The sequence below is a fragment of the Vicugna pacos genome, chromosome 9 (assembly GCF_048564905.1).
Source record: "Vicugna pacos chromosome 9, VicPac4, whole genome shotgun sequence".
In the NCBI taxonomy this organism is placed as follows: domain Eukaryota; kingdom Metazoa; phylum Chordata; class Mammalia; order Artiodactyla; family Camelidae; genus Vicugna; species Vicugna pacos.
The window spans coordinates 57,839,503-57,853,226 of NC_132995.1; the positions used below are offsets into that span (position 1 = coordinate 57,839,503).

The following is a 13,724-nucleotide window of genomic DNA, read 5'->3' on the forward strand; positions in this document are numbered from 1 at the left end:
AAAAAAAAAGGAAAGAAAGTAAAGAAAGAAAGAAAAAGATTCCTGCACATTTAGGTTGCCCAAATATACCAAGAAATACAAGTGCACTTCATAATGATCTATTAAACCTCAGAATGCCACAGTGAAGTCAGATGGCCCAGAGCAGGGGAGTCAAGGGACATTTAAACAGGCCTCATCTGAGGCCACTGTGCTCCCCTCTCGCACATCACAGTGTTTCTCAAGGCAATGCTCGGAGAAGGGGGAAGAAAAAGGCCTGGCTGCATAAGTCTCTTTCAAGGTTTTCCTTTTTCCTGACTCCCTTCCACTTCCCCAGCACCTGCCCCTAGGGAGAATTGGCCAGGATTTAGTGTTTGTGGCCCACTCACTGTGGATAGGAGGGAAGGGGACAGGACACAGCCATTAAGGAATGACACAGCAATTAGCACCAAGATGGCAGAAAAGTCAACTCTCAATAGACCCGGAGACCCAAGGTGGCGGGAGATTCCACCTCCAGTGGACCTTGCACTGCATTATACACGTTGTGATGCACTAGCATGGTGAGTGACACGCCCATGGGCCCCTTGACAGCTCGGAAGCTAACCAGGAAAGGTCAAAGAGAGGACAGTGGCCCAGGTCGTGGGAATCCCCACCCTTTCCCCCAAAGTAACTGGAATAATTCTCTTACTTGTTAGCATGTAAACACTCTCTCTTGCCTTCTGAGATGGCCTACATTCCTTCTATAGAGTGTGTACCTACCTTTATTTTAACGTCCCCACCCCATGCATCTCTCTGAATGAATCTACCTTCACTTAACTATGGCTTGCTCTAGAAATGTTTCCTGTGTGAAGCCAAGGACCCTCACTTGGCAGGGCGAGTCCCAGGGACTCAACCGAGACCTGGGACACCACGGCCATCCTCTAGCACCCCACCCCCACTATTCCCTTGTATTAATGGTACACCATATGACTGACTATCATACCACACCTGTGGCCATTTGTTCACATCTATTTGCCTGCTTGGGAACATAAGCAGGGAGGGGAGATGGATTGTATCTCATCTCCATTTTTCTGCACACAGCAAAAACAATAGCTAAGGAATAAAAATTTGCTGAATGAATGAATGAGGGAATGAATGAGGGAATGAATGAATGAATGAACTTCAATTCCAACTCAGGCACTTACTAGCAACATTTCCCTGGGCAAATTCGTTCACCTCTGAGAAGACCCTCATGTCCTTCGCTGTGAGATGAGGAGTAGCAACCACCTCCTGGGCAGCTGTGAGGGATAAAGGGGTGACAATTGTGGCAGAACAAGCCAAGCATGCAGTAGCTTCTCAACTGAAAGTTTGCGGCTGCTCATTTCCAGACCCACCTCCTAAAGCCGAAGCCGCGGAAGGAACCGCCCGGCCTCCCTAGGTGCTCCCGGGGCCCCTGCAGGACTTACTGCGCCCACATTACTGCTCCACCTTCCTGGCTGTCACTTAAACCAATTCCCTTAGGACCTAGTCCTTTAACTTAAGGCTTAAATTCTATTTAAAAGGCAAATCTTGGGTAGGGAGAAGGGGCTATTTCAGGCTGTTATCAGTCACTGAAACTTCTGTGTGGGTGGGATGAGAAAGAGGGGGATGGAGGGAACTGGGAATGTTAGGATTCCACAGAAAAGAATCGGGAGGGGCTGCCTGGGATACAGGAGAGATGGGGTGGGGGTCAAATCCGAGCTTTTCCTGCTGCTGGGAAAGAGTGCAGTAACTTAACCTCTTTGAATTGCAGTTTTTTGATCTATAAAATGAGGCTGATACTAGCTAATATATGGAGTGACTCTGGGGTTAAGAGAGGCAATATAGCAAACGCTTAGTAGTAGATGGTTGGCACCCACGCGTCAGGAGGTGCGGTGGGTGCTGGAGAGAGGAACGCGCGGCACCGCCAGCGGGCTCTGCCAAGTCGCAGCAGGCGAGTAAAGTTCTCTTTGTGGCCCATCCTGGCCTCAATTTCTCAGGCTCTGCTCTTTGCCTGGGGCCTGCTGTGACCACAGTGACAGCCATCTAAATTAATTATGACAGAATGCACCTTCTCCATCCTCAAATTCCCAGACAGAGGCGAGAGTACAATAGTATTTCATGCCAGCGGAGACAGTGGGCCTCAACCTCAGCTCCAGGAAGGAAATGGTGAAAATATTCCACCATTCAGTTGAAAGCTAAGAGAAAATACCAATAGGTGGAAGGCAATTCAGTGGACTCAGCGGGGCAGGGACCGGGTGGGGCGGCGGCCAGTTGCGCTGCGGGGCCGCCAGGCGCTGGGGGGGCGCAGGTGGGAGCCGGCCCGCGCCCTCCCCCACCCCAGGCGTCAGTAAAACCCGCCCGGAACCCGTCGAGGTGCTCGCGCCCTTTGTTTTCCTCTCCGGCATCTTCCTTCCCCTCCCACCGCAGCCCCGCCCGCGGCTCCTGCATCCCCTCCAGGTGCCCCAGCGGGGACGGCGGGTCCCCCCTCTGCGGCAGCGCAGGCGGCTTGGAGCGCGGGGAACGCCAGCCACGGCGCCGGCCTTTGTCGTCCTCTTCCCGCCCCTCCCCTGGCTCCACCTTCGCTTCCTTCCTCTTTCCCTCCTTTCTCCTCCCTATTCTTCCCCACTTTCCTCCCCGCCCCCTCCCTCTTCTCCCTTCTCCCTCCACCCCCTGCAGCCTCCCCGCTCCCCGACCCCTCCCGGTCTGGAACGCCCCGGGAGAAGGCTGATGCCCTGACAGCGATCCCAGCACGCCGCTGACCTTTTCCCGCCTTGCCAGTGAGAAGGAGTTGAAAAGACCTCTCTGCAGCTTGCCCGGCTGCCTTGTCCCAGTCGGCCTGCTGTGCTGCGGGAAGCCCCAGCGCCGGGCCCTTCTCTCGGGCGGTCCACAGCCCCCGCACTGTCCTGTGTGATCAGTCTCGGTTGGCGCCAGCCCCAGTAAACCCGTCAGCCTCGGTGGTCCCCAGATACCACCCCAGAGCCACATACTGGGGAAAAAGCAAAATATATCAAAGCAAAGACACCTCCCTCTCCCTGCTGGCCTCTGGGTACAGAGATACTGCTACAGGGCTCAGTGCTCATCGGGCCCATTTAGGGGGTGGGGGTGCGGGCACCCCTGGGGTGGGACCGGGAGGGGGCCTCTCAACACTAAGACTGCGGGTCCTTCTGGCAAGGCCAGGCTGCAGAGCAGAGCCCCACCCTGATTCAGTCCCGCACTCTGGAAGCCTTTGACATTTCCTCCCCCGTGGGAATGGGTTTCACTACAGGTCACATTGCTGCAGGAAAGAAAAGAGAATCGTGATCTGAATTGCTGTGGAAAGTGTGTCCTTAAAATCTTATTAAGGTTTATTTTTAGAGCCCGTGTCTGCTACTCTTACTGCCAGAGACAAATTCTAGAGGGGTCTCTCAGCTTGATTGACCTTTAAGAAAAGGCTTCAGAGATGAGAGAAGAGGAGGTAGAGGCAGGTTCTGTCCTGAGAGGGCAGGCTTTAGCTATGCCGACAGCCCTCACCCGCCTTGACAGGGGGGCAGCCCTGGGCTGAGTCCAGAGGGCATCTTGGATGCACCCAATAATGCCAGGACAGTAGGAATCTTTCCCAGGGGTGAAGGGCATTACCCCTCCCATCTTCCAGCCTAGATACCACAGAAGATAGGTCTCCCTACCCACTCCCACCCCACCCCCACATGCAGCACGCCCTGGGAACAGGCCAGACTGACCTCATAGCAGCAACCTCTCACAGCAGCAAACAATTGTTGCGTGCTTTCTATATACCAGATACTGTTCTAAGTGCTCTCCATGCAGTAACTCACTTAATGCTCACCATCCCCCTATTGTTATCTCCATTTTACTGATAACAAGACAGCCTTACAGGGCTTACACAATTTGACATGACAGAGCTTTCTGATTTTTTTCCTATCCTAAGAGAGTCCCCACCCACAGGCACCCTGCCTAAGCCCTACTGGCCAAAGAGCATGGTGAGGACGGTCCCACCCTGGGAAGCCCTGGGCATGGGGGCTGAGGATCTGTAGGAAGCACAGTGCTGAGGAGGAGGGAGCACGAGGCAGCCCAGAGGAACTGCAGAGGGAGTGACTCTGCATCAGCCCTCTGGCAGCTGGTGCCAAGAGCTGCCTCTCCCTGCCAGGCTGCGGAACCCATCGCCCACATCTGCATCTTGAACTGGCACTTCTCTCCTAACAACCCGGCAGCAGCTTAGTATCTCCCTCTCCATTAAGAGTCCAAAGAGTCACAGGATGTAACAGCCCCCATGGTCCACAGCTCTCCCAGCTTTGAGGGCAATATGGAGGCTACGAGTACAATCCCCAGAGACCAAGAAAGGAGGGGTCTCAGAGAGTGATGCTGCCCCCCACTCACAGGCAGAATGACTAGAGAGGGGAGGGCCCTCACCCACGAGTTGTGCCCACCTGGGGTGCGGGGAGAGGCTCAGGTCAGAAGGGGATGGAGTGTGGGATGCAGAAACTCAAGGACATGATCCTGCTGTGGCTCCAGGCACTGTCTTTTTTTGGCTCAAAAGCTGCCTCTGAACCAAATGTTTGCCAGCTCCCTTCTTATTGGGGGTGGGGGGTGTAGAGATCTCATGGGTGGGCCAGAGCAGGAAAGGGGAGCAGACACCGGGGGGAGTAAGGGGAAAGCTGGAGGGGCTATTCCTACAGGAGCAAAATCAAGCCACCAAAGAACTAAACTGCCTCCCTTCTCCAAGCAGGACCCAAATCACCCTGGAACACTGCAGGGGCGGGGTGCCTTGGAGTAGCAAAGGAAGAATGCCCAGGCGGCTCTAAGCCACTAGCGGTGTTGAGGGCCAGTAGGAGAGTGAACCCAGGTACACACATGTGGACGCACAGCCACGAACCTCCAGTCTGCCCCTTCCACATGACTTTGACACAGTTTATGCTCTTCTTGGTCCACACCCACAACTGACATAAGCCTCCCGACCACACACACACACACACACACACAAGTGGGCAAAATAAAGACACAAAGTGACAACCAGTGAGGCACACCCTCACGAGATATACCTTTGTCCATTTATACAGACCGGCCCAGACCCAGAGGTATACCATGACACATCCTAAAATGTGACCCCTGGGCATTCCTGGAGAAGGTCCCCATGGCCCACTGCTGGCCATGCCCAGATAGCAGACTCCAGAACCTGGGTGTCTAGAACCTGGTCATCCATAGCTTAGCTGCTCAAGCCAAGGCTGGTGCTGGGAAGCTCTGAGAACCCCAGGAATTGCTCTGGGGAGGTGCTGGGCTTCCCATAGGGATTTTAGGCACTCAAACTGGGATTATCCAAGAAGCTCTGGGAACATCTCAGGGAGAAGGGGGAGCTTTGTCCACTTTGCATGGCCTAAAGCTTCCATAGGGTTCCTCTTCCCACGTGGATGGTGGTCAGTGCTGATGAACCATGCTCCTCGGCTCCACGGTGTCCGCTGGCCTGGATGCAACATATTACATGCCCACCATTTGTTCTGTGTGTAGATCCACACAGGAAAACCACCAAACCTGGAGGCTGAATAGCATGGGACTAAAAACACAAATCATGAAGCCAGGTGGCCTGGGTTTGAATCTATGCTCTGCCAGCGACTGTGTGACCCTGGGTAAATTACTTAACCTCTCTGGAGCTGGATTTTTCTCAACTGTGAAATGAGAACAATAATACCTACCTACCTCCTAGGGTTATTGTAAGAATTAAACGGATACATTTGAACCAAGTGCTTAAACGTGTTGTACACTGAGTTCTAAAGAGGTGGGTAGACGGGTGAGGGGGTGGGAGGCCCAGGGGAAGGCCAAGGGGTGGCTGAGGAGGAGAGGAGGTTGGGGTGAGGAGAGGTAAATGGTCTGAAAATGACCGCAGACCTGTGTCTCTGTGCTGTCAACTTTGATATTCTGGAAGGAAAATAAATAAAAGCGTATTTCCTCAGAGAGTACGGTGTGCTCAACCAGAAAGCCACGGAATAAAAGGCCATTTCCTCATCATTATATAAGAATATCAAAGATAATGCCTCCTTCTCAGAAGAGCCCCGAGCACTTAGAGATCGCAGTCAGCCAGCCCAACCTGCATGGCCCGGTGCTGGGTGGCCGGGGTGGCCAGCTGCCAGTGCCCGCTGCTCCCGCAGGCGGACAAGCAGAACATGGGCCAAGGGCATCACGGGGAGCCCTTCCCACCCCCACCCCCTACCCCTCACCCCCCTACATCCCACCGCACTCAGCGTCAGCGCTGCCTCCTCAGAGTTTCCGCAGCAGGTCCACCGCCACGCGGCTGACCTACACAGAGGCCTCTGACCTTGGAAGTCAGCTTAGAAGCCTTGGAAGGGGTTCCGCAGAAGGAGGGCGGCCTATCTCTGCGCACTGCGTTGTCAATGGGAGAAATGGGGTGGGGAGTGCAGACCTGCCTGCAGCAAATTGGAACTTCCTCCCCGCCTCTTTTGCAGGCTCCGTTTTTGTCTCAGAAGGTCCCATGAGCAGAGCAGCCAGACAGACGCTCCAGGTGGAAGGCCAGCGAGTGACTGCTGTCCTGCCCAGCGCAAGCCCTCGGAGCGGGGCGGGCTCCACTTCCGGGGCGGAGAAAGCCAGGTGGGCCCGACTCCGGGGTGAGGGCCCGCCCCTCTCTGGTTCAAGCTCCAGATTGGACGACACACCGGAAGTGAGGTTTTCTCTTTCGTGTGAAAAAGCAGAGCCCCACGGAAGGGTTCTATGCATCCGAAGAAATTTCAGAGATCTGCTGACTCTATAGGGCCACTGAGGCAAAGAGAAGCTGTCCAAGATCAAGTGTGAGTCCAGTCGAATGAAGGCTTGATGCTTTTCTTCACTATTAAGCATATTTGGTATTTTCCTTTTAGGAGAGAGGGAAGCAGGTGGCTCCCAACTTGAGTTCTTGATGCCCTGATTTTGGACGTCCTGCCTTCCTGGGCTCTCAGATACACACGTATGCTTGGAGCTGCTCCTGAGCACCTTCTGCAAAGGATGTATGGACCATTACCACTTCCTGAACATTCTGGCAACTGGCACCAGGGAAGCCCAGATTCATAACACTTTCTGCCTGGATTTCTGCAAGGTCTAGGTCTCATACAGCATCATATGACAAGTAAAACCGCTGTATTCCTGGTGCTTAGAGTCAGGCATGTAGTAAGTGCTCATAGCTCTTCAATGCCTCCCTGTCACTGAGAGCATAATAAGAACAATGACCGTGGCGGCAACAGCGATCACCACCATCGGCTGAGTGCTAACTATGGGCTGGCACAGGTCTGCATGCTTCGCATGTACTGCCTCCTCTAATGCTCTCAGCAACCCTGTGGGACAGGTATCTTCCTAACCACATGTTACAGATGAGGAAGCTGAGGCACAAAAAGGTTAAGTACTTTGCTTAAAGCCACACAGCTCCTAAGTGACAGGGCCAGCATCTGAACCCGGGTAAAGTCCAAGCATCAAGGTGTGAGGACTCAGCCCCCATCTCCAGCTTCATCTCTTGACACGCTCCACCCTGCGTCCCACTGACAGCTTTGCACCCCTCTGTCTCTCTCTGTGTAGGCTGTTTTTCTACCTCATCACCTTCCCTCCAGCTTCTCCTGGGTAATACCTACCTCTCTTTCCAGATGCATTTTACCTGCTGTCTCCTCTTGGAAAGCTCCCCCATCTGCATGCTCTAAGTCCTCAAAGCTTAGCTGGGTGCCCCTCATTTGTGCTTCCCTAGCAATACGTGTATGACCCCATTGCACCTGCTGTGAAGGCACGTTTGTCTTCTCCCACACGAGTCAACAATGATGTCCTAGCCCTCATGGTATCACCAGTGCCTGGCAGCGTGGTTGGTACTTGGTCACTGCTTGCTGAGTTGTGAATGTTACCTATAAAAGGCCAGTCAGTTGAGACTTTGCAGACACATACATACAGATAGTTAACTTAGTGACGTCTCACACACTGTCATCATGACAACGAATCAGATCTTAGTCTAAACCATTCCTCAATTGCTTGCAAGCATTTTAGAGAAATGCACCAATATGTACAAAAGGGTTCAATCTTCCTTTGAATAGCTTTAACTGTAGTCCTCTAGATCACAGAGACTTAGAACTGGACATAAGAGACTGGGTTTGAGACTACTTCTAGCCCTATTAGCCATGGGGAGTTCTTTACTCTCTTGGAGTCTTCACTTCCCCATTTGGAAAGCCAAAGTGATTGCTCCCTTCCCAGCCTTTTTTTCTGGGGGTGATCTTGGTAAAGCAAAAGAAATGAGGCATGTGAAAGTCTTTTATGAACTATAAAGCACTATAAAAAACATAAAATCCCCCAGGACATCTTGCTTTCTTTGTAGACATCAGAATCTGGTTCTTTATAAAAATTCCTTCTGCCTTAGAATTACTTCTCTTTAGAACAAACTAGTTACTTGAAGAAGAAAACAGGTCATACTGACCTTTCATCTGGGGGCCAGATACTAAGGTACCAATATTAGTTCCAATTTTATAGCATTACATGGAAGTTGCACGATAGCATTTCATAAAGTGTCGGGCTGATTTACTGTGTCATTGATTTATTCATGCTGTTCATAGGCATACCAAGGTTCTGCATTTGCCCAGCCATGCAAGGTGCTCTTAAGATTGCTATCTTATCTTCCCCATATCATGGCAACCCCACGAGGTAGGGTTTATGATCTCTGTTTTACAGATAAGAAACCTGAGACTTACAGAGTTTATAAGTACCTTGCGCATGGAAATTCAATGAGATATTAACCATTTTCTTTAAAAATATTTTTTCTATAAAATTTAATCTATTTATTTTCATCTTTGCTTGAAGACTTAAGTATTTCCTCCTTGTTAAATCACTGACACCTGCACAATCATTTCTTAGTAAAAAAAAAAAAATGCAAGTGCAAAATAAGTTGACGGGAAAAAATGCAAATTCCGAAATTTCAGAAATGTTTTTCTTATGCGCTGAAAGCAGACCCTGCAAATCAGTTTCTGAAGAAAGATGGGAAAGAAAGTGAAGTATGACTGAAAACTTCAAGAAGTATGAAAGACTTTGCCCTGAGGACTTTGGTCTGTTCATTCCTGCTGGTAGATTTCTTTTGTGTCTTGAAGGGATGGGAGCTATTTTTACCCCACATTTTCCCCTCTGTTCCTTCAGGCATTGGGCTGGAGACCTCAGGCCTGAAACAAATATTTTCTCTCCCACCCCTTGTCATTCTAATCTTCTTTGGCTTCAGTGACTCCAGTATTTCTCTGTCTTCTGTGGGCCAGAGAAACCAGAATCCCAAAGCTAATTTGACTCATGTTCACAATATGGCAGCCTTATCCAGGGTCTTCCCAAGAGTTGCTTTATTGTCTTGAGTCCTTGCCTTCTGCATGCTTAGCTCACTTTAGAGGACAGACTCTGTGAGTTTGCAGGATATGAGAGAGGGGGAATACTCTTTTGATCTTAGTTTTATCTTTGTGACTCCACCTTCACCTCTGCTGGCCCAGAAAACATAGAACAATACCCATTTCTCTGAAGGTTTTAGGAGCTGCCCCCAACTTTTGGAGGAGCCTCAGTCTGGTGAGTCTGATGAGTTCATTCCCGAGATGTGTGTGAACTGAGCAGGCCAAGGGTGCAAAGTGGCAGCAGACTCAGCTGGGCACCTGGAGGAGTGGTGCCCACAGGGCAGAAGCTATTGCCAAGCAAGTTCCCTCGAACTAGAAATGGCCTTCCCTAAGAACTTCACTGTGGAAATCCTATTCATTTTTTCTTTTTTTTTTTTTTAGGTGGGAGAGGTAATTAGGTTCATCCATTTATTTACATTTAGAGGAGGTACTGGGGATTGAACCCAGGACCTCATGCATGCTATGTATTCCACCGGTTGAGCTATAGCTTCCCCACCAAAATCCTACTCATTTTCAAGGCCCACCTCACACTTGTGACCTTGACCACCTCCGCTGGAAGAGACCCCTGTTGCTCGTGCTACTCTGTACCACGTAGAAGCATGTACCACCGACCACCACGCATCCTACTTGTTTGAGAGCATCTTGGCTTCCCTCCTGGACAGTCCGTTTCCTGAAGGCTGGAACTAAATCTCATGCAGCCTTAGATCCAAAACAGGACTTAGCCTAGTGCCTTGCAGACAGGAAGTGTTCAATAAATTATTGAGTTTTTTAAATAATGGCTTTTTTAGATTTCTGTAGTATTCCTTGACTTAATGGTTATAAAAGTTTATGTGCGGAAATCTCTAAACTCTTGGAAATTAAACAAAACACTTAAAAGCAATCCATTAGTCAGAGAGGAAGTCTTAAGGAAAATTAGAAAATATTATGAACCAAATGAAAATGAAAACATATCAAAATTTATGGGATGAGCAGTGCTTAGAGGGAAGCTTAGGGGATTAAATGCTTATATTAGAAAAGAAGAAAGATATCAAATCAATCATCTAAGAAACTAGACCTACCTTAAGAATCCACCTTAAGAAACTAGAACAGTGTGCTCAGTGGTAGAATGCATGCCTGGCATACCTGAGATCCTGGGTTCAATCCCCATACCTCCATTAAAAAAAAAAGAATAACCTAATTACCTCCCCCCAAAAAAGCTAAAAAATTAAAAATTAAAAAAAATAATTGGACAAAACAATTTAAAAAATTAAATTAAAAAAGAAAGTTAAAAAAATTTTAATTAAAAAATTTAATTTTAAATGAAAAAAAAAAGAAAGTTAAAAAAAAAAGAAACTAGAACAGAAAGAGAAAAATCAATCCAAGGCCAGCAGAAGGAAGGAAAATAATAAAATAAGAGTAAATATCAATAAAGTTCAAAGCAGAAGAATTTTAGAGAATAATCAGTGAAACCAAAAGACAATTCCTTGAAAAGATCAATCAAATTGATAAACATCTAATTTAAAAAGGAGAGAAAACTGGACAGCAGCATGTAAATCAATGAAGCTAGAACACTCCCTTATACCATACACAAAAATAAACTCAAAATAGATTAAAGACTTAAATATAAGACAAGATACAATAAACCTCCTAGAAGAAAATATAGGCAAAACATTATCTGACATACATCTTAAAAACGGTCTTCTAGGGCAGTCTACCCAAGCAATAGAAATAAAAGCAAGAATAAACAAATGGGTTCTAATTAAACTTACAAGCTTCTGCATAGCAAAGGAAACCATAAGTAAAACAAAAAGACAACCTATGGAATGGGAGAAAATTTTTGCAAATGAAACTGACAAAGGCTTGATCTCCAGAAACAAGCAGTTCATACAACTTAATAAGAAGAAAACAAACAACCCAATCCAAAAATGGGCAGAAGACCTAAACAAGCAATTCTCCAAGGAAGACATACAAATGATCAACAGGCACATGAAAAAATGCTCAATATCTCTAATTATCAGAGAAATGCAAATCAAAACTACAATGAGGTATCACCTCACACCAGTCAGAATGGCCGTCATTCAAAAATCCACAAATGACAAATGCTGGAGAGGCTGTGGAGAAAGGGGAACCCTCCTACACTGCTGGTGGGAATGCAGTTTGGTGCAGCCACTGTGGAAAACAGTGTGGAGATTCCTCTAAAGACTAGGAATAGACTTACCATAAGACCCAGGAATCCCGCTCCTAGGCATATATCCAGAAGGAACCCTACTTCAAAATGACACCCGCACCCCATTGTTCATAGCAGCACTATTTACAATAGCCAAGACATGGAAGCAGCCTAAATGTCTATCAACAGATGACTAGATAAAGAAGTGGTGGTATATTTATAGAATGGAATACTCTTCAGCCATAAAAATGACAACATAACACCATTTGCAGCAACATGAATGTCCCTGGAGAATGTCATTCTAAGTGAAGTAAGCCAGAAAGAGAAAGAAAAATACCATATGAGATTGCTCATATGTGAAATCTAAAAAAAAAAAAAGAACATAAATACAAAACAGAAACAGACTCATAGACATAGAATACAAACTTGTGGTTGCCAAGGGGGTTGGGGGTGATTTCAAAACTTGTAGATACTGACAGGCATGTGCAGAATAGATAAACAAGATTATACTGTATAGCACAGGGAAGTATATATACAAGATCTTGTGGTAGCTCACAGTGAAAAAAAAATGTGACAATGAATATATGTATGTTCATGTATAACTAAAAAATTGTGCCTACCCTGGAATTTGACACAACATTGTGAAATGACTATAACTCAATAAAAAAAAATGTAAAAAAAAAAAAAAAAAAGGAGAGGAGACACAGACTGCCAATATCAGGAATAAGAGATACCACGACAGAGCCCATGGCCATTAGGACATGATAGGGGGTTTACTACAAACAACTCTACACACACAAACCTGACAATTTAGATGAAACGGACCCATTTCTCAGAAACCACAAACTATCAATTCAGTCACGATGAAACAGATCATCTGAATAGCCCTATAATGATTAAAGACCTTGAATTCACAGTTTTAAAATACTTTGAAATAGAAATCTCCAGGCCCAGATGGTCTCACTGGAGAATTCTAGCCAACATTTCAAGAAGAAATAAGAGCACATAGAAGAGGAAAAAATACTCCTCACTTAACTTTATGAGGCTACCATGACCCTGATATCAAAACCAGACAAAGAAGTACAAGAAAAGAAAACTACAGATCAACATTCCTCATGAATACAGATACAAAACCCTCAACAAAATATTGGCAAATTAGATATAGTGATATAATAATAATACAGCATGACTAAAAGTCCTTTAGTGAATGAATGAGGCAGTGATTCTCTTCTATGTTCCCACTGAGGTGGTGGTTACACAAATCTATATATGCATTGCAAGTCATAGAACTATACACAAACACACACAAACCAGTCAATTTCACTGTATGTTAATTTCTACAATAAAGTTTTTAAAAATTAAATGTTTTGTGTGTGTGTTATCTCTGTGACAATGGTAACTAGCATTTGTATTATTTTTTTCTTTGTTGAGGGTGTAGGTAATTAGGTTTATTTGTTTATTTTTAGAGGTGATACTGGGGATTGAACCCAGGACCTCGTGCATGCTAAGCATGTGCTCTACCACTTGAGCTATACCCTCCCCCCGTATTATTCTTCTGATACAAAGTGCTTTCACACACATTTCATGAAATTCCCCTAACAACAGTCATATGAAGTATGTACTATGGGCTCATTTTTACAGATGAGTAAACTGAGTCTCAGGTGCAATGACCTGCTGTGTATTAATGAAGAGAGATAAGCCACAGGTCCAGACCCTCAGTGGAAGGTCCTATCAGCCAAAGTTCTCACTAACTCTCCCTCGGCTCTGTGCTTATATCCCTGGATGGTGATGGCAGTGACATTCTGTGTCTCCTGGAGAGAAAGTAAATCCAGGTGCAATCCTGCTCAAAGCCAGAGGCTGTTGGGACCCCCCGTGGAGCAGTGAATGGGCGCTCACAGCGCAGGGAAGCTGTAGTTCAATTCCTGGCAGTTAACTCTAGGTAACTCAGAGTTCAGATCACCCGCAACAGAAAAGGCTTCCACTCTTTCAATGCCTGCTCTCCACGTGATTACTTTTCTTGTGATTTTCTTTTCTACAGTGAGGGTAAGGTATGCTACCATGTTCCCAGGAAGCAGTGGGAGGTGTGAGTGGAGGAGTGAGAATGAAGATTGCCAGTCTTCAATTCTATTTTCTCTAATTCCCTGAAACTTCATTAAACCACGTATCTGAGAGACTCTCTCCTTCCCATCCTCACCCTCCCAAAAGAAGTACGTGTGTTATGGGAGAAGCAGAGACAA

At 47.2% G+C, this 13,724-nt stretch overlaps 1 protein-coding gene across 9 annotated transcripts in view; it reads right to left on the reverse strand.

Moving 5' to 3' along the window:
- The window catches only part of MAB21L3 (mab-21 like 3), an 88,260-nt gene that overhangs the window by 33,707 nt on the left and 40,829 nt on the right, over positions 1–13,724 (reverse strand). For 2 of the 9 annotated variants that reach the window (XM_072967939.1, XM_072967937.1), the window contains one exon: positions 6,199–6,948. The exons of 5 other annotated variants lie outside the window; for them this stretch is intronic. In XM_072967939.1, coding sequence (XP_072824040.1) covers positions 6,286–6,948 — 663 coding nt within the window. In that variant the 3' untranslated portion in view covers positions 6,199–6,285. Of the gene's footprint in view, positions 1–1,160; positions 1,254–6,198; positions 6,949–6,979; positions 7,836–13,724 lie in introns of those variants that run through there. 2 more of the 9 variants (XM_072967942.1, XR_012075878.1) reach the window with 2 other exon arrangements.